The 19,715-nt window shown below is 41.0% G+C and overlaps 2 protein-coding genes across 3 annotated transcripts in view; one reads left to right on the top strand and one right to left on the bottom strand.

The window, feature by feature from the left end:
* The window catches only part of GEMIN5 (gem nuclear organelle associated protein 5), a 45,283-nt gene extending 28,145 nt beyond the window's left edge, over positions 1-17,138 (bottom strand). For both annotated transcript variants that reach the window (XM_089527886.1, XM_089527896.1), the window contains exons 1-11: positions 16,973-17,138; positions 15,474-15,628; positions 13,467-13,648; positions 10,311-10,474; positions 9,713-9,826; positions 8,175-8,307; positions 7,713-7,875; positions 6,352-6,564; positions 4,518-4,603; positions 2,381-2,463; positions 420-556 (exon numbers count right to left, since the gene is read on the bottom strand). In XM_089527886.1, coding sequence (XP_089384012.1) covers positions 420-556; positions 2,381-2,463; positions 4,518-4,603; positions 6,352-6,564; positions 7,713-7,875; positions 8,175-8,307; positions 9,713-9,826; positions 10,311-10,474; positions 13,467-13,648; positions 15,474-15,628; positions 16,973-17,135 — 1,593 coding nt within the window. In that variant the 5' untranslated portion in view covers positions 17,136-17,138. The remainder of the gene's footprint in view (positions 1-419; positions 557-2,380; positions 2,464-4,517; positions 4,604-6,351; positions 6,565-7,712; positions 7,876-8,174; positions 8,308-9,712; positions 9,827-10,310; positions 10,475-13,466; positions 13,649-15,473; positions 15,629-16,972) is intronic.
* Positions 17,139-17,227: 89 nt separating this feature from the next.
* LOC149321746 (large ribosomal subunit protein uL22m-like) overlaps positions 17,228-19,715 on the top strand; it is a 30,336-nt gene continuing 27,848 nt past the window's right edge. The window contains exons 1-2 of the mRNA XM_089527930.1: positions 17,228-17,304; positions 18,348-18,393. Of these exons, the coding sequence (XP_089384056.1) occupies positions 17,280-17,304; positions 18,348-18,393 (71 nt within the window). The 5' untranslated portion in view covers positions 17,228-17,279. The remainder of the gene's footprint in view (positions 17,305-18,347; positions 18,394-19,715) is intronic.

The following is a 19,715-nucleotide window of genomic DNA, read 5'->3' as shown; positions in this document are numbered from 1 at the left end:
CCTAGCCATCTCTGTCAGAGGGCTCTAGTGCCAAAACAAACTGCATATCCCAGGTTTCCATAACACTGAGCCATGACCATTAAAGTGGTGACAAACTGCATTATTTCTGCAGTGCAGATACAGCCTTAGTGACCTTTTTGAGCAGCCCTCTCTAGGCTCCATATCTTTCAGCTTCCCAACCTTCTAGACTCTCTTTATAGCCTCGGTTGAAAATTTTAATCCCAATCAAACCAATAGCTTTTCATTTCCTTAGAAAGTCCACTGCAAATAGTCCAGTGGCCTGTGCGGCTAAACATTCTGTACCCATCATACCAGTTCAATCTATCAGTGTCAAAGAGGCTTCAGTACCACAACTGCAAAGATATATGGATTGAGAAATACATATAACTTTAATCCATAGTCTACACAATCATACTCACTTTGAATGAATTGGTTTCTCGGATTAGTTTGTTGATGTCATGAGCTTCTCCACTAAGTTTCCAAGGGTTGTGCTGGAAGACAATTCCTTCTCCTGCACAGCTATACAAGGTTACAGAAGGCCTGTCACCATCTCCTCCTGAAAAATAATAAAGCATGCTAGCAGTTATTTTTAAAAAAGGGTGCACCTCTGACACAACTGGCAGCAAAAAGTGTAACAATAAGCTTTACAAGGTATTTAAGTTAGATGTGAAAATTGATTTTTATTAGAAAGAAATATGGCTTTAGAGGCTTAAGGCAACTTTGCAAAACACAGCTAAAGATAAAAATCTCATGATGTAACAGTTGGGGAGCTTTGTGGCCAACTGGAAACTCCCCAATGCTCATGATTAAACAACAGAGTGGTTTCAAAACTTATTGTGTTGTAAGAAGCAGGCAGTCCATAACAAGAACAAAAAAGGCTCCTTATTCTTCCTGTGTTGTATGTTTAAACATTCTGCATGTCCAGAAAAGTTAAGCAGCCTTGATGTACAACAAAAAAAAAAGAACTTTTAATGAGTTTAGCATTTTTATTTGTGTAGTTTCAGTCAGAGTTTGCAAGATTTGAGCTGGACTGTTGCTATTTGTGTGACTTGGAAGTCTCTCATTCACAGAGTTGCAGAAGATGAAATCAACTTGATGGCTACTAACAACAAAAACTATAACTAATGGTGAAGAATGCTGCCAGTTGCAGTTGACTCTGAAGGGCTGCTAGTTTATTTGAATACATGCTGGTTTAAAGCATTTATGTTTTATTTTATTATTTTCTATTTTTATTGCATTTTACCATAATTATTGCTTACTAAATTATGTGAGCCATAATGTTATGTTGAAGGTGAGTTGCTTGTTTGACGAATGAACAAAAATACATAGTTATGTGATGTACTTACATACCTTAGAGGCACAACTTGCTTATCTTTGGACTTGGCCCAGTCTATAACTTCCCTGCAAGTCTACCTACCTCTGGCATAAGCTATTTATCCCTACATGAGTAAACCCACTAGATGGGAAGAAAGAGGGAAAAGGAAGGGGGCCTGAAAAAAAGAGGCAAGCAGCAAGAAGAGCTCTGTCTAACACCAGGAAGTAGCCTTTGGCAAATTACCCCAGAAACAGGCAGTCCATAACAAGAACAAAAAAGGCTCCTTATTCTTCATGTGTGATGCTTTGGTATGAAGGAAATGAATGACGTAGTGGTGGAATCACAGTCAACATCAGAAACTAGTAGAGTCTGTCCTAAGTTGTGTGTATATATTGTATTCATTTGTTGTTAATGTAGCATTATATGGTATTATTTTAAGAGTTGTATAACATGCGTTGTGGATATGGGGAATAATGGGAGGGAGGTATAGTGTTAGAGGAAAACCTGCTGGTGGTTCAAAGTGAAGATAATTGCTTGGTTCAGGAATGCACAGATGTGTGTGGGATGCTATTTTTCGGAAGCCTTCTCATGGGAAAAGAAATGTAGAGGTAAAAATTAAAGTGTGTAAGGGGGAGTCTGTGATAAGGCCAAGAAGGATGGGACACAAACTGATTTAAGGATGAATCTTAGTAGAGCCTGTGAACTCTTAGCATGGGCTATTGTTAATTTTAAACCTGTATTGGTGAATTATGGCAGATCTGCTTGCATATGTTTTTCTGCTAATATCTCTAGTACTGAGAAAAAAGTTTTATTGTTTGAATATAGAGGACTGATTTACAAAACTGTATGAAGTGGGCAGCTCTTGACAGTCACATTAAAGGTATTATTCCATATCTGAAGGACATTACGTCCTCTGCATATGAGGAATACTCACAGGCTTTCTCTTAACTTTGTGGGTGAGATGGATCATGTTATCTCTACAGCATATCTGTAGGATTTGCACCAATGGAACTGTAGCTTCTGGAAAACTATTTCAGCTGTCATAAACAGATGCTCAAGACTCACCAAAAGACAGTGGAGGAATGGGAGGTCCCCAGGCTAATGTGTATACAGTTTTCTTGTGGTAGGTGCTGGAGATCTGTGGAGGCCTAATAGGGATAATTGGAAAGAACTGTGTCATTTCTAAAGGAAGAAATCTAGCTATTCAATTTCCTAATATAAAAAACAAGTGAAGTTTTAAAAAATTAATAATACAAGGAAGTGGGAAAGTAGGTAAGCACAGAGATAACCAACAGAAAGAAACTACAACAGTAGCATTTTTCATAATCCCTTTGCATTCCTCAACTCTAAGTTCAGGATCAAGACAACCTATTTACAGTATATGTGGAATTTTCTACATTTTATTCCTGATACAAGCAATAATAGTTTAGTAGTTTCTCAAGATAATTTTTGCCCAGAGCTTTCACTTTTAAAAGATACAGAATATAATAGAATTTTTATTACAGTTACAGACCAGCACAATTACAAGACATATATGACCTGTCAGAAGACATTCATATTAGGAAAGCAATAATATCATGTGTTTACTGGAACACTGGGAATTATTATTGATGGCATATATTCCCATACAGCCTTAAAATTTTAAGGGGAAAAGGGAGCACTAAAACCTGTTAACATTAATTGTATTAATGCAAGTGACGCATTTATGTTATCCTTGTGCCTATGTTACTTGTCTACAGATTTTTTTTATTAGCACGCACTAGATGTGTTTAGTACTGTAAATCTTGTTATAACATGTCATCAGTGGCTGGACAGATCTGTTGGTGTATTAAATATTTAATGTTATTAGCTGACTGAGAGAGAACTTTCCTCCTACAACTATACTCTTACTTACATTTATCACTAAAGAACACAGTCATAAAGAATGCTTTCCCCCCTGATCAACCTATGGTGGTGCCCAGCTAGCACAAAACCCATTGGATTTACCCTGCAAATCACAAATTTTGTGATGAGGACACAAAAACTGGAAGCATGGCATTAGGTCAGCTATCTATCTTCCTATCGTATTTTCCGGCGTATAAGACAACCCCCAACTTTTTGAATAAAAATATGGAGTTTAGGATATACGTACTCAACATATAAGGCTACCCCTCTTCCTCAGAAGCCGGCAGCCAGCCGTGCACGCACTCGCCAGCTTCAAGAGGCCTCTGGAGGCCCCTTAGAAGCCTGCACGGGGCTGCTGACTTCCCAGGCCTCCGTAGGCCTGAGAAGCCGGCAGCCCCGAGAGCGCACACGGGGACTTCAAGGGGCCTCCGTAGGCCCCTTAGAAGCCTGTGCGGGGCTGCCAGCTTCCCAGGCCTCATAGTCAGGTTTAATGCCAAGGTTGAGGTACTCAGTCTGATCAGCACTCTTTTTTTCTTGTTCTTTTCTTTTTTCATTAGTAAATCTGCTCCTTTTAGCCCAGTTCAGGACCACAGTGGTGACCCAGATTGGGGCTGGGCATGTGCGGTTGCCACAGTCCCAGTACAAATGCCGCCAGTGTGGCCCCACCATGTTTTTTTGGCCCATCTGTTTTGGGCCTAACTTGTTTTGCCATCCTTCAGTTTTCCATGATAAATGGAAGGGGGGGGGGGGGAGAATCCAACCTATCTAGTTAAAGTAAGATACCAATGCACACAACATATGACAGGTTGCCATTCTGGAAGTCAGGAGTGTCTTCCTTCCCAAGTCAAACAAACAAGTCTTTGGAGGTTTCTATTTTCACTGTACCATTCAATTTACTTGAACAAAAGACTTATTATTTAATTCCTACAGTTCAGTTTTTGTTCATTTTGAAACTGGTTGCTTGGTGGGGAAGTCTGCTAATCCCTTCCAGATTTCATTCCTATTTTTTAAAAGAAGGAAACAAGGATAGGATTGGTTGAAAAATGATTTTTTTTTTTTGCTGGAAACAGCCAATAAAATTTGAAATGTGTCTAGAACAGGACAACTTAAAACAGTCAAGTAGCTTCTGCATGACTACTTTTCCATGATCAGGCTAACATATTAAGCCATTCACTATATAGCTTGCTCTGACACTGTAAGAACTCAACCCATTTACTGGCTGTCTCTAGAAAGCACATTTAAAAGTGCCTTGTATTATTTCCATGTTAGCACACTTATGATCAAACTTTTCACTAATAAAATCAGAATCATATCTTACTTGTTAGAGTAGGTGTCATAGATGCCAACCTTCCCATCATCTGTTCCAAAGGCTAAAGAGCCTTCCTTTGTTGGGTGCCAGGACAACTTCAAAGAAAAGAAAAAGAAATAGCCATTTCAATATTTTGTGGAAGGCAGAATTAATTTATATGCTATCAAGTTACCAGAAGTTAAATATTTAAATGAAAAAGCAATCTTTTTAATTCACATTGCCATCTTGAAAAATAAATAAAGACTTCCTGACTACTGTGACTATCTCAAGCAACTGACTATTTTACTTTAAATCAGTAAAATAGGCAGAAACAATGGCGGGTTACACACTGCCATTTAGTACGTATTCTATACGTACTAGGGTTAGGAAGGGGCGGTGCTTCCGCACCCCCCTAACCCTAGTACGTATAGAATACGTACAAGATGGCGGCGCCTGTATGAACATCTTTACGTATCGGACGCATAGCGTCCAGACGTGTCGCGGCGCCTATGACGTCACGAATGCGTCAGAGGTGCCGCAAGAAGGAGCTCCATTTTGGAGCTCCTTTTTTGCTCCACGCGGGAGCCGCACGGTGTGACTGCTACGGCTCCCGCACGGAGCAAGTGGCGGTGGCGGCAGACCGCTGCAAAGCGGCGGTCTGTAGCCCGCCAAAAGAAACATGAGAAAAATGATAGCTTTAAGTCACTGGTCTAAATGTAGCTAGTATTTAGTGGTGTCAAAAGTATTACTTGTCTCAATGAAAAGTCTAAAACAAACATCTATACAAATGAATACAGGTTGTGTAGCCCTTATCCAAAATGCTTGTAATCAGAAGTATTTTGGATTTTTGAATACTTCCAAACAGATTATATATCTTGGTGATGGGACCAAATTCTAAACATGAAATTAGTATGTGTTTTATATACACCTTACACCCATAGCATGAAGGTAATTGTATACATTTTAAATAATTTTGTGCATGAAACAAACTTTGTGTACACTAAAGCATCAGAGAGAAAAAGTATAACTGTCAGCCACCCATGTGAACAATTTTGGAATATTCTACATTTCCGATAAGAGATACTCAACCTGGCTCACTTGTGGAAAGCTTCTTGCACACAATGGCCATATTATAAATTCTAGTTCCAAATTAAAAGAAACAAAGTTGTATTCTCTTAGAGGAGAATATTTTTTGGTCCAGACTCTTCTAGTCTAAGACCTTGCTGGTGTAAACTGAAATCTTAGCCATCATGACCAAGAGATCAGAGTTACCAGTAATTTATTGATTTACGAGTTCATTCTCCGTCAAATCCAGGTTAGAGTTCAAAACAATTTTGCCATTTCAAGGAATGCTTTAACTTGTTGCACTGCACTACCATATTATCCTCAAATTGCTGTTGTTCATTACTTTTAAAATAATTATTTCTAGTTGTCAGAATTTTGTTTTCCATTAGTGTAACTTGGATTCAATCTGTAGCCTCACTACAACAGCAATCTCATGGGCAAGTGAAATCAGTGTTCTCTTGCCACAATTCCACAACATAAGCAGTTGGCCCTTCCTATCCATGGACTTTTTATCCACAAATGCAATGATCCACAGCTTGAAAATAGTTCAAAATATATAAATTTCAAAAAGCAAACCTTGATTTTGCCATTTTATATAAGGGACATCATTTTACCATGCCACTGTATGTAAAGAAGTTTGAACATCTATGGATTTTGGTATCCACGGGGGATCCTGGAACCAAATCCCAGCAGATACCAAGGGCCTACTGAACAGAAAGCATGTGCACCATATGATTCAGAATCAAATCAAAACAAATTAAACACTCTGAAAAAGTGAAGCAACAGACTGCAAACATACCGCTGTAACTTTGGATTTAATGCCCTGCCAGAAGGTTTTCAAATCATAGTAGTTGTTTATTGACAAGGTGTTCCACACCCGGAGCATGCCATCCCCAACTCCTACAGCAAGACAGCCTGTATTCACAAGGGAAAAGGCCAGGCTGTAAACAAACCCGCCAAGAGAAGGCATTGTCCAGCAACAATTTAAAGTTGACAGGTCCCAGCACTTCACCTAACAATAGAAGAAAAATGCTGATGAAGCTTTATGAAAACTACAGATACAAAAGAGATTGATATGTAGTATCAAGGAAGCCAGAGCCCCGAGTTTGCAAAATTTGAGCAGGGCTGTTAATGACATAGTGACTAGGAGATCTCTCACTCATAGAGTCTACATGAGTCAAAGCTGACTTCACAGCAGTTAACAACATGTTTAGGGAGAAAACTATCCAAGCCTCTCTCCAGAAGCAGATTGTTTCCAAATACGAATTAGAATGATAAACAGGTATCTGCTATATGTGCGACTTAGCAGCTCTGTTGTGATTTGGAGGCTTTGTTGTTTGTTGTTGTGTGCCTTCAAGTAGTTTCCAACTTATGGTGACCCAAAGACTAATCTATCATGGGGTTTTCTTGGCAAGATTTGTTCAGAGGGGTTTGCCACTGCCTTATCCTGAGGCTGAGAGAATGGCTCTACACTCCAGAATTTCCAGAAAATACTAGTGAAACATTGTGTGTTTATTTCCAAACTGAAAACATCATTAAGTCCCTGTTCTATAAAAATTACAGTTTATTATATGAGACAGATAATCAGGAAAACTAAATATAAGGCCCACAAGCAAAGTATTTGTTTGCCTGAAACTTGAGAAGCTAACAGCTAGAGTAGAACAGATCTTACAGTATCAAGAAATAGTAAAAGAGGCTGGAAGGTGAGATGGAGGGTGCCTCTGCACTGCAGAAATAATCCGATTTGACCTCATTTTAACTACCATGGCTCCATGCTATGGAACTCTGGTACCAGAACAAACTACCATTCCCAGCATTCCATAGCATGGAGCCATGGCAGTTAAAGCAGGGTCAAACCAGATTATTCTTGAAGTGTGGATGCAGCCAAAGTGAATTATGGGGCACCAAATACAGATAGCTCTATGACATTACATGGGAGAAGGCAAAACAATTCTAAAGACATACAGTATCTGATACACCAAAGACCTCTCAGAATTATTAGCAGCATTTAGAGAATGGAGCAGGGGGGAGGGGGGAGAGAATAGACAGGAGGTCACTAGACAAGATGCATGCCTAGTAATGGCAAAGTGGGAGGAACATCTGTAGAACACTACAAAATAAAATACGTTTGGAGAGTTATAAAAGTGATGTGGTTCTTACATCTCTGTCCATTGAAATTGAGAGAAGTAGCTCCTTGTCTTCTACTTCCAAGGAACACAAATTGAATGCTATTCTGGAGTGATTTTGTCCATCAGATGATGTCCCCAGAAGCTCCCACTTCCGTTTTCCAGGCTGTATCAAATCCCACTGCAGCAGTTCACCTCTATAAAATAAATAACAGCAAGATATAAAAAGATACGAATACAAACGCATTCACACAAAATTATAATGGCAGTTTACATGGAAGCTATTTTTTTAAGGTTGGGGGAAAATGAATTACACCAAGTTAAACATAATGTTTTGTACATGAAGTCAACCTAGGGATGAGAAAAGCTGCCTTTTAAAATAGTCTCCAGAAACAGAGAAATTAAGAAATGCCAAGGATATAATTCTCAAAAATGCATGCTAATTTTTCTATTACTGCTGCCATGAATTCAGTCAAATTAATCAGAGCCTACTCACCCAAAACAGCTAGAAAAGATTTTTGTGGGCTGATTTTGGGACCAGTGCAGTGTTAACCAGAGACGTTCCTTTGCAGCTAGTTCAACACCTCCACCTCTTCTTTTCAAAAAGGGCAACTTCAGAGTCATTATCACTATAGGAGAAAAAATATTACAGAATACTTGTCCACAACATTAGAAATTGTCAGGCTCCACTGACATCAGGATAAGGGAGAGTGCAACAGGAAAAAGAACGCTTCCAGGCACTCCTTTTTTGCTCCACAGCAGCACCACACAATTTGGTTGCTACGGCGCTCTTGCGGAGCAAAGAGAGGCGCCGGGGAGGCACCTCTTTCTGGTGGTGTGTATCCCACCTTTATGAACTATTCTGACTTGAGTTTTTACAGTTCAAATTCCTCACCCTTGACGTCTCATAACAGAAGCTACCAGTTCTTAGGATTGAGTAGACTTGACAGGAAGTGCTTTTAGTCTGACAACCAGGTACTATTTCAGAGAATTTCTGAAGTCTCATTTGAGTGGTGGGTGGGATGAAAAGATGATACTAAAATATTCTTCCCTAAAACTTTTACTCCCAATTCAAAAGCAATATGAAAGACATTTCTACATTTAAAGATATATCATCTGCACAACAGCAATAGCAAGTACATTTCTATACGGTTTATCAGTGAACTAGTACTCCCTAAGTGGTTTACAATGTGTAAACTAAATGCCCCCAATAAGCTGGGTACTCATTTTACCGACCTACAAAACGATGGAAGGCTGATGGAAGGCTGATGGAAGGACTCTGGAGCCTTGCCTGGGATCGAACGTACAGCCTTGTAGCTGAAGTACTGGCATATAACCACTGCTCCTTAATTCTATGAAATCAGCAAAATTTGCTTCAAATTGAATATGCCGAGTATTCATATTGTATGTTTTGTTGTTTATTCCAAATGTTAACAAAATAATTTTTCTGCCTTCCTAATTCACTTAGGCTTGGATGACACCATCACCAGTGAAGTGCACTTCGGGGTTCTAGTGCACTGTATATAGGCATGTATAAGTTAAAAATTTTAAGTCAAAAAATTGACCCAAAATCCTGGGCCAACTTATACATGGGTCAATACAGTTGCCCCCGAGCCTCTTCCCAGCTGGGCTGTCTCTGGAAAGGGCAACCCAGCTTGGAAGAAGCCAGAAAGACGATCAGGAAGGCAACTGATTGTTGCTGCAGTCTCTTCCCAGCTGGGCTGCCTCTGGATAGGGCAACCTGGCTGAGAAAAGGCTGGGAAAGTGATTGCTGCCACAGTCTCTTCCCAGCCAGATTGCCTCCTTTAGTCTGGCCCTTGACTTATCCACAGGTCATATAAAAATCAACAATTTTGCCCCAAAAGTTGACCTCGATTTACACATGAGGTTGACTTATAGTCAAGTATATACGGTAGTTACAATCTGTCACTACTAGTCTGTAAACAATTCAGTGATGAAACAAACACAGAGAAAAACATAAACATTCTAAAGGAATTACCAAAGAAAAAACAAATCAAAATTCTCTAGACTTACCTCTACCTCTAGTACAGTTCCACACACGAATGGTCTGATCTTTGCTTCCTGAAGCTAAGCAGTAGCCCTTTGTTCCAGCAGCTTCTTCTGATTCACCTCCAGTTGTAGTCTCCTCTTCCAAAAGAAGCATGAAATTAACAAAGACACTTCTTTACTTTTAGTTGAAAGCTATCGGTTGCATCTCCCTTATTTGAAATGCTTGGGACCAAAAGCACTTTGGATTTCATATTTTTTTGGTATTTTGGAATATTTGCATATACATGATTAAACATCTTGGAGATGGGACCCAATTCTAAACATGAACTTCATTTATATTTCATACACATCTTATAAACACAGCCTGAAGGTAATTTTATACATAATATTTTTAATAGTTTTGTGCATGAAACAAAGCTTGTGTATGAACCATCAGAAAGGAAAGGTCTCACTACCTATGCCGCCCACACGGACTATTTTGGATTATTTCAGATTTCGGAATTCCGTATAAGAGATACTCAACCTGTACTATATTTTGGGGGGCTGCCTTAAAACCACAAATGCATGCAAGAGGTTTATTACAAAAGTGCATATCATTCCTTTACTCTACCAATGCACATACCTTTGTATGTATCTTGGAACGCTTCTTCCTGATTGCTTATGCCTTCCTCACCAAGGACAGGGCACCATGCCAGAGAATGGATTTCATCATCATGACCTCTCAGGCGATGAATAACATCTCCTTTTCTGCTGATGTCAATGATGACCACGATTCCATCTTTATACCTTAAAATAAAAGGTCTACATTTCAGCAAGTACAGATTAAAAGCATTTCACTGTTTCCTAGAAGACAATAGCAACTGGAAGACATTTAGTAAACATCTTAGTGTATCATGTTGCAATATTTTCTACAAGAATAAAATACATTTTAACTAACATCAAGAGTGCATTGGCCTAACTGATTGGAATATTTTCCTGCCTGCCCGGAATTATTTCCAGAACAGAAAATGTTATATAAAATATAAAGCTGAAAATACTACTTCTGTGGAAAAACAGATGCTACTCAATAACAAGAATCTGCTTTCTTGAAATCCCATCAGTTTGTGACACACAGAAGCTTAGAAATGTAGATAGTTGTTCCTGCCAATATTGATGAAATACACAACATTCAGAATTAAGAATGGCAGTGAACAGTTATCTCAAAATAAGTACTGCTTTTTCAGCTCAGATTATGAACAAAGAAACAAAAAGGTTACCTCTCCCTTACCTTCAGTACAATCAAGTATTTATTTTTATAAACTAACAAACATATCCAGTTTCATATACAGGAGACTTCAGGGAAAGTTATGCAATTGTCAAGAATTGAACACATTGCCCAAGGTCCACATAAATCTGCATCCTCCCCTGCCCTGGCAGCTCACAAGCCCCAGGAAGGGGAATTGTTGATGTTGACTGGTGGCAGACAAAGGAGCTGGGAGGCAATTCAAATGATGAAGATGCAGCTGTTTTTATTTTGGAGGGGTCATGACACTCATGGATGGACTGAAATCTCATTTTCTTTCCCCTTAGAGCCCAGAGCAGCTGTACCCTGATAATCTGAATTACCTCCCTTCTCCATACTAGTAAGCAATTGCAGCCCCTTGACAGCTGTAGGAGGGGAGGTTCTGGACAAGACACAAAGGGTGAGAGAATAGCCCCTTGTACCCCATCAAAAAGGAATATACTGTATGTGTGGCTAAGGACAGGAGCAGAGGGATGGGAAGGAGCAGCCTGAGTCTGCTCTGGCCAGAACCAAAGTGGGCTGTGGCCATTGGCCCCAACCTGCACCACCAGAAGCTAGATTGTCCCAGCTACCTTTTGCTTCAGGTCTAAAGGACCAGAGTGTGGTGTTGGGCCGTATTGGAGGCATGTGTTGTTTGAATACCATGCCTTCAAAGTGGATAGAAGCTGCTTCTTTTGGCCCATCTGTTCCAGACCAATGGCACATTTACATGAGGGCATTTCACTAATGGGATGCCATGCATAGTGCCCATCCCACATCAGTTAAACCACAGCTGCCAGGATCTCCTAGTTTGTCTATTGCCATGGTATACCTTTAGAGGCCTCTGAAGATGGAATCTGTTGGAATTGGAGTGCCCCACCACTGAAAGAAGCTTGAAGTAGCTCTAATAATCTCTCACTTGGACTACTCCACAGCTTTAAACTGTGAAACTTTTCACTGGTTAGGGATTTTTACTACATAATGACTGAAGGTGGTAATGCTTCAAACACAAACACACCTTTAAATTAATTAATACATTTTTAAAAAAACCAATGTTCCTATGGTCTCCTTATTATTCTTGATTAAACACAAAACTTGTTCAGAAGCTGCATTATGAACTGTTCTCTCAGAAGTCTCTTGAAATCTGTCTCTGATTCATAAATCAGGCATGTACTTTTTTAAAACAGGTAAAACTGCACACATCTCAATTTAAATAGGGAACATACTTTTTTCTTTCTTTTAGTTACCACCCTGGCAAATTTAGCAGCAGGGGTTGTAGCATCCTGTGGGTGCAGGAGAACACTGGATGTTATTCACCCATCAACCAGAGCCTCAGCTCCAACAATTTATGATGTTCACCACATGGTGCAAATCCCTATAAATAGTTCATTTTTCTCAGGTGAATGTATATACTACTAAAATACAGTATTGACGTTTGCTTGTGGAATCAGTAGGATGCAGTGCTTGCTGGCTGGGACAAGATCCCTCTGTAGAACAGAGCATTAGCACCTGTCCAGTTAATTGCAGGGCTGATTCAGAGCAATTTATAGTTCTCAAGAGGCATATATTTGCCAAATATTTCCTCAAACAAATAAGATTTTAGCTGATTTGCTTTCTTCTAAACATCACAGGCCATAGTTAATGAAAATCCATAACTTGGGAGTTTTAATTTGTCATAATTATGCATCAATTCCACTTCCTTACAAACTCAATTTGCCTACTTATTTTCCAAAGATCCTGTTTCCTCCAACTCTTTCCTCTACTACTCCAATAGATAATGTCTCACTATATTCATGCCCTGAGTTAGGGAATATTCAAAATACAGCCAAACTTTTACTTTTAGATGCCTGATGATCACATCTAGCAAAACAGCCATTAGCTTGCATCATGGCCTGTTACATTCACTTATCGTAGTGAAAACTGACTAGAACAGCAACTATTTAGTCCAGAAAAAATATCAATTTATCTATTGTAATCTCTGTTCCTAATTTTGTAACAAAAATATTTCTAATCTACATCTAGCTACTCAGAAACCAGCGCTACTGTATCCAAGTCCACATACTTCCAAGTAAGCATGTGGGTGTGCAGCTTGCAACATCTACTGTATATACTCATGTATAAGTCTAGAAATTTAGGTCAAAAAATTGACTCAAAAAACATGAGTTGACTTATCCATGGGTCAATGTAAGTACTGTACCTTAACTCTTATTTAAAAGAAGAAACCATCCCTGGTGAAAAGCAAGAGTATAATCTGACCTGGAAGCACTGACCCCCTCTACTCTCTCATCCATACAGCCTTAAGACTAAGCACAAAGAATTATGTCTGCTGGAATGTTGCAAATTCTTTGACATTGTTTTGCTTTGCTTCATCCTTTAGTTCCTTTGCTATATGCCCCTAAGTCTTACCCTCGACTTATCCACAGGTCATATCAAAATCCATGAATTTGCCCCCAAAACTTACCCTCAACTTATACATGAGGTCGACTTATAGTTTCTTGCCTTCTTAGGATTACTTACCCAATGGCTACCAAATTCTCATGATGTGGCGAACAAGTGAGACAGAATATGTTTCTGGGCTCTGGAAAGAACGCTTGGCTGTCATTTCGGTTATGCCAGTAACAAATTACTATTCCCTTCTCATCACCAGATACAACCAAATCTTTCACTTTGGGTGACCAATGCAATGCAGAAATTGTACTCTGAAATCCAACAATAATGAAAAGAGAGGTTAGCCATGGATTCTCTTTGAATAAGAGAACCTACAGACCTGTTATGTATAATAGGGATCAACAAGGAATGACCAACTGGCCAAATCCAGCTTCCTTGAGGATGCCAGCTGGCTTTCTATGTGCTAGAAGAACCAACCACACCGCTTTCTGGAAAACTGCATTCAGGAGTTGGTGTTGATGTAATGGTTGTCCAGGTAAACTACAACTCTAGCAGTACAAAACCCAGAACAAACAGTAAAACTCCTCATGCATTTTGCTTAAGGACAGTTTATCCAGCTGAGATTAATAAGTAGCTTACAGTTAGCTTACAGTTAATAAATTAGCTTACAGTTGTAAACCGCTTAGGCACTGCTTAGGCGATATGAAGCGGTATATAAATGAAGCTTGTTTTGTTTTAGTTTAGGTTTCTACTGCAAATTTAAGAAACCCATAATTTTTTTAAAAATACAAACTAATGCATATCTGCTCTTTGAAGTCTCATGGAGACTTGATAAGACTTATGACTGCATATGTACAATTATCTCAGTGTAAAAGATACTCTGGTCTTTTCTAGATGGGAGGAAGAAGTCCAACACACATAATGTATAACAGTTATTAGGGCCAAAGGTTCACAACCCAATAAGTTTCCTCAGATATTACAATAAGACTTAAATTCTATTGTTAGTCCTGACCAGATTAGAACCCCTGAATCAACTTGATTTAGTTATGCGTTGACTCGCCACCCAACAACTGAATGGGTCTACTCTAGTTGGGACTAATTAACTGGATCAAAGTCCAGAAATGAATTGACGTTCTCAGCCATTGCTACCCACATGGATCAAAAAGGATTTGTAAGTAAATTGCACTTTACATTTGTTTTCAAGTACCAGCTGCCTCCTTTCCATAAGGCTTTTGAATTACCACCTATAGGCCATATAAATCACATTCCGTTTGTAACACAGTATTTTCTACTCCTTCATCCAAATTTCCCTACCTCTTCCCCAGTCATGATCTTAATCCCAAAACATCATTAAAAGGAGTTAACTGGAAACTAGTCTTAACTGAAACAGGATGTAAGTATTTGCCAGAAAAAATGGTAGGCTTGAATCCAAGCTTATTCACAGTAAACACTTTGAAATCAATGACATTGGGGTTTTTTTTTTTTTGTATAATTGAAATCAATGTATATAATCTAAACATTACTAGAGGCTGGAAAAGACCAGTTGGCTTCCAGCTGGCTTGGGGGTATAGTTTCAAGCCTTCTGGCCATTTACATGGGCCCCAGCCATGCCATTTATATGCTGCACACTGCCAGAGAGCCTGAAAGCCAGCTTCCTGCCATGACAGGGCGGAAAAGCCCACTTTTTGCTGGCGCAAAAAGGAGTGACTCTTTGCCACTCTTTTCGGCTGGCAAAAAGGTGGATTGGAGCCGCAGCATGTGGTTGCCATGGCCCCAATCTGGTTTTGTCAGGGGTGGCTTGCAGTTGCCATTTCGGGGAGGTCTGTTTTGTCCCTCAGTCTGGATTCAACCGAAGGTAGCAAGGAAGGATACAAGAGAAAAAGATTGGCAATGAGATTGAACAAACCAGCAATGTGACATTTACTCAAGAATGCAGTCTATCACACTTACATGTGCTGAAATCAACACCACTGAAATCAAGCACAGTTTGTTTCCGTGTTCCTTATATCCAACCATCACAAAAGGACTTAGTGCTTGGTTATTTAAGGCTTTTACCGCTGACAAGTCTGTTACCAAACCAAAAGAAGTCCAAATCTGCCCGTTCTGCAGTCACACCTGTGCAGGTGAATGTTTTACCTGATGCAGCGTATGTTCCGTCATAACAATCAGGGTGCGCGCATCCCAGATTTTGACAGTTCCATCATCAGAACTGCTGGCACAGAAGTAGCTTTGACCAGGATAGGGGCAAAATGAGAAGCCAGAAACTCTTTCAGTATGGCCAACTAGCTCCCCTGTCATGCAAAAAACCAAAACATCAGAGCATATAATAAACAGTACTTTCAAATTACATTTAAATCAAGGGTGAAAAGTACAATAAACTAGGAATCATGTAGTGCTCCAATTACTGATGAACTAACTCCCAGCACGCTTCACTTTTAGCTATGTTGACAAGCGGCTGCTGAGAATTGCTGTCTAACAACATCTTGAGGACCACATTATTCCCACATGATTTAAAACTTCTACATTTCATTCTTAATTTTGTTTTTGCACATTTTACAAAATTGTTTTCATAGTTTACATGTGAAGTTATTGCATGCCCCATGCTAAGGAAGGTACAAGCAGATTTTTGCTCTCTAGAACACATTTAAAAGGAATCAATGATTTCACGCCTAACATATTCTTACAATTCCCAAACTGATTTAACCTATTCTGTTGTTATAGTTGTTGTGTGTCTTTGACTTGTTTCTGACTTATGGCAACCCTAAAGTGAACCTGTCATGGAGGTTTCTTGGGAAGATTCAGAGGGGGTTGGCCATTGCCTTCCCTGAGGCCCAAGGTAAAACCCTGTCTTACCAAAATGTACTAATGTAATGTGGAAGAATCATACTTCAATGCTAGGAATATGTAGTGCATGCATAACATAATAGCATTTTATTCTGTGCATATGAGTTAGTCATAGGATCACAAGGGCCCTCCTGTCCAACGCCATTCTGCCATGCAGGAACTCTCAATCAAAGCGTGTCTGACAGATGGCCATCCAAGACCTCCAAGGAAGGAGATTCCAAGTTTAAGGTAACTAAGGAGTTTCCTGTTGGATCGCATCAGGAGTCTATCCAGCAGCACTGCTTTAAGTTCACGTATAAACACAAGATTGGGTTGAAGAACAGACCAAGGCAGAACGCTCCCTAGAAACCAAGGGCCCAGACAGACGGGCCAGAATAAAGCTGCTCTGGGTCACTTTGGAGCTATGCTGTTTAAACGACACACACGTCTTAAGAGGCCAGAAGCTGCGCCAAAGCTGCGCTCCAGTCCTTAGGACATGAGCATGGCTTTGGCGTGACTTCCAGCCTTTGGGAGTCTGGGATGTGTACATTTACAAGGTCTTTGGCCTTCTCTGGCAGAGAAGAATAGTGCCCCCAAAAAAACTACAAATCCCATGATTCCATAATCATAAGCTTTAACTCTTTGTCTCACTCTTTGCTATGGAATTCTGGGAGCTCCGCTCCGCTCTGGGCCCACAACAAACTCCAACTCCCAGAATTCCATAGCTCTGAGCCAGACAGAGCGAAAGCGCTACCAAACCGCGTTATTCCTCCAATGTGGATGCAGCCCAAACCAGCTTCTGGAGGCATTACCGCGGAAGGCGGGCGCCGCTGCTCGGACCTCCAAGAGGCAGACGACGTTCCTGGAGGCGAAGCCGAAGAGGGCCCCGTCGCGGGAGGCGTCGCTGCAGCGGCTGCAGTACCAGTTGGGGGAGGCCGGCAGGACCCTCTCGGCGGCGGAGGCAGAGCCCGCCATGCCTGCCTCAGCCTCCGCTTCTTCGCCACACGCTGCCGTAAAGCGCCGCCGCGGGGTCGCAAACGGCCCGCCCCCCTTCCCTGGAATTGCGACGGCGGCTGAAGGCATGTGTCGTAAAGGCAGCCGGGAGGGCTCCCTCCTAAGATGGCGGCGGCGCTGCTGCTCAAGGGTGAGTGGGGCCTCAGGTGGGGTTTTGGTGGCCCCTGCCCCAAAGACTGCGTCTTCTTCTTCTTCTTCTTCACCTTAAAGCCATTTTTGACTCATGGGGATCCTAAGGCGAACCAATCCTTGGGTTTTCTGGGCAAGACTGGCTCAGAGGAGGTTTGCCATCGCCTTCCTCTGAGGCTGAGAGAGTGTGACTTCTTGCCCAAGGTCACCCCCCCAATGGGATTGCATGGCTCACCTGGGATTCGAACCCTGGTCTCCAGAGTCCTAGGTTCAAAACACACACTGCAGAGACAATCCAGTTCGAGACCGCTTTAAGTGCCCTGGCTCAGTGCTAGGGAATCCTGGGAACTGTGGATAGTTGTGGCAGCATTGCTCTCTCTGACAGAGAAGCATTGATATCTCACAAAACTAGATTTCCCCTGGGTTCCCTAGCATGGAGCCAAGGGAGTTAACTCAGCCTCTAACTGGATTGTTTCTGCAATCTATTTGGGACTAGTCCAGTGCTCAAAACACTGCATCATGCAGTAGTGTGTCATTACATCAAACCAGCACAGCACCCTGGCTCTATATTCAATATACACTTGTTCCTCCGTATTTGTGGCTTTGATATTTGCGGATTAGATTAATATGTTCTCTCTAGGAATCTCTAGGTCCTCCAGTGCTCCTCTATGGTCAACTTTAACTAAAAGTTGCACTGAAAGACCTAGAGATCCCTAGAGAGAATACTCTACTAGCCATATGTAGCTCCTCCAGCGCAGTTCTATGGTCAGTGTCTGTCGGACGTTGACCACAGAGTTGCACCGGAGGACCTGAGATTCCCAGAGAGGTGTCCTAATCTCATGTAAAAACAGGGGTGTTTTTGTTATTTGCAATCTTTCCATATTCATGGGGGTCTTGTGCCCCTAACCCTAGTGAATATGGAGGGACAAGTGTACATTCCCATCCCCCTGCAAAAGGAGATGCAGAATATTGCAGTGACTACAGAACACTACAAATCACCACGCAGCACCAAGATGGTTAATGTTTCTTTTTTCTCTTTTCCAGCGGCAACACAAGCATGGAGCGTCAGCAGCTGGATCCAGGCAAGCAGGTGAGAAACTTCACCCTGGTGGTTCTTGTGGCCCTCAAACTCTGGAAGACTTAATCGGTTTTTTAGGGTGGCTTAGGTGCAATTTGGTGAACTGGGCTCCAACCCATGAAAGTGAAAGTATCAGCAAATCTCTCTCAGTCTTAGGGTGTACCCACACTGCAGACCAGGCTGAATGCCTCACCAGACTATAAAAGCCAGGATTTCATAGGAAAAAGCCATGGCAATTAAACTGGTGTTGAACAGTTTTGGGCACTATAATTAAAAAAGGATGTTGACAAGCAGGAGCATGTCCAACCCAATGTTTTTTGTGGGTTTTTCGGGCTATGAGGCCATGTTCTAGCAGAGTTTCTTTCTGACGTTTCACCAGCATCTGTGGCTTGCATCTTCAGAGAATGCATTCTCTGAAGATGCCAGCCACAGATGCTGGTGAAACGTCAGGAAGTAACTCTTCTAGAATATGGCCACATAGCCCAAAGAACCCACAAAAAACTATGGATGCCGGCCATGAAAGCCTTCGACTTTACATCCAACCCAATAGTGACCAAAATGGTGAAGGGTCTGGAAACCATACCTTATGAGGAGATGCTTAAGGAACTGGGTATGTTTAGCCTGGAAGGGGTGATATGATAGTCCTGTTTAAACATTTAAAGGGATGTCATACTGAACATGGGGCAAGTTTGTTTTTTGCTGCTCCAGAGACTAGAATATGGAGCAATGGATGCAAACTACAAGAAAAGAGACTCCACCTCAACGTTAGGAGGAACTTCCTGACAGTAAGAGCTGTTGGCAGTGGAATATGCTGCCTTCTTTTCCTTCTTCTTTCCTATCCCTGGCCTTCCTCCTCCAACTCAGAAGAACCTAAAGACTCAGAAGAGGGGGGAAGGTTGATATTATTACTACTACTACTACTACTATTTATCTCTTTACTTCTCCTCCTCCTCCTTTTTCTCCTCCTCTTTCCTGCTTTGATTGTGAGTTCCTGCAGGGCAGGGGGTTGGACTTGATGGCCCTGTTGTCTCTTCTAACTCTCCTATTCTATGATGAGTTTGTGGATACACATTTAGGAGTAGTGAGACCCCTTTTCATGTTCGCAACAATAACAAACTGCCTATCTTGATGGAAGTGTTTGTGGAGTCAAGATACAAATCAACACTTGGTTGGGAACAGAAGAAAGAAATAATGGGTTAGTCAACTCTTCTTTCCTTCACTGATATTTGGGAGATGCTTTGTTCTCCTTTGTTCATCTTCTTCTGGACTTTGTAAATGGTTGCTAATTATTTCACATACTTTTAAGCTTTAGTTCTTTTCTTGCATTTCATTTT

Source organism: Sceloporus occidentalis, unplaced genomic scaffold (genome assembly GCF_023333645.1).
Source record: "Sceloporus occidentalis isolate IW3139 unplaced genomic scaffold, rSceOcc1.0.p SCAF_1, whole genome shotgun sequence".
NCBI lineage: Eukaryota > Metazoa > Chordata > Lepidosauria > Squamata > Phrynosomatidae > Sceloporus > Sceloporus occidentalis.
The sequence above is the reverse complement of the archived record's forward strand: the minus strand, read 5'-3'. Positions and strand labels throughout refer to the sequence as shown.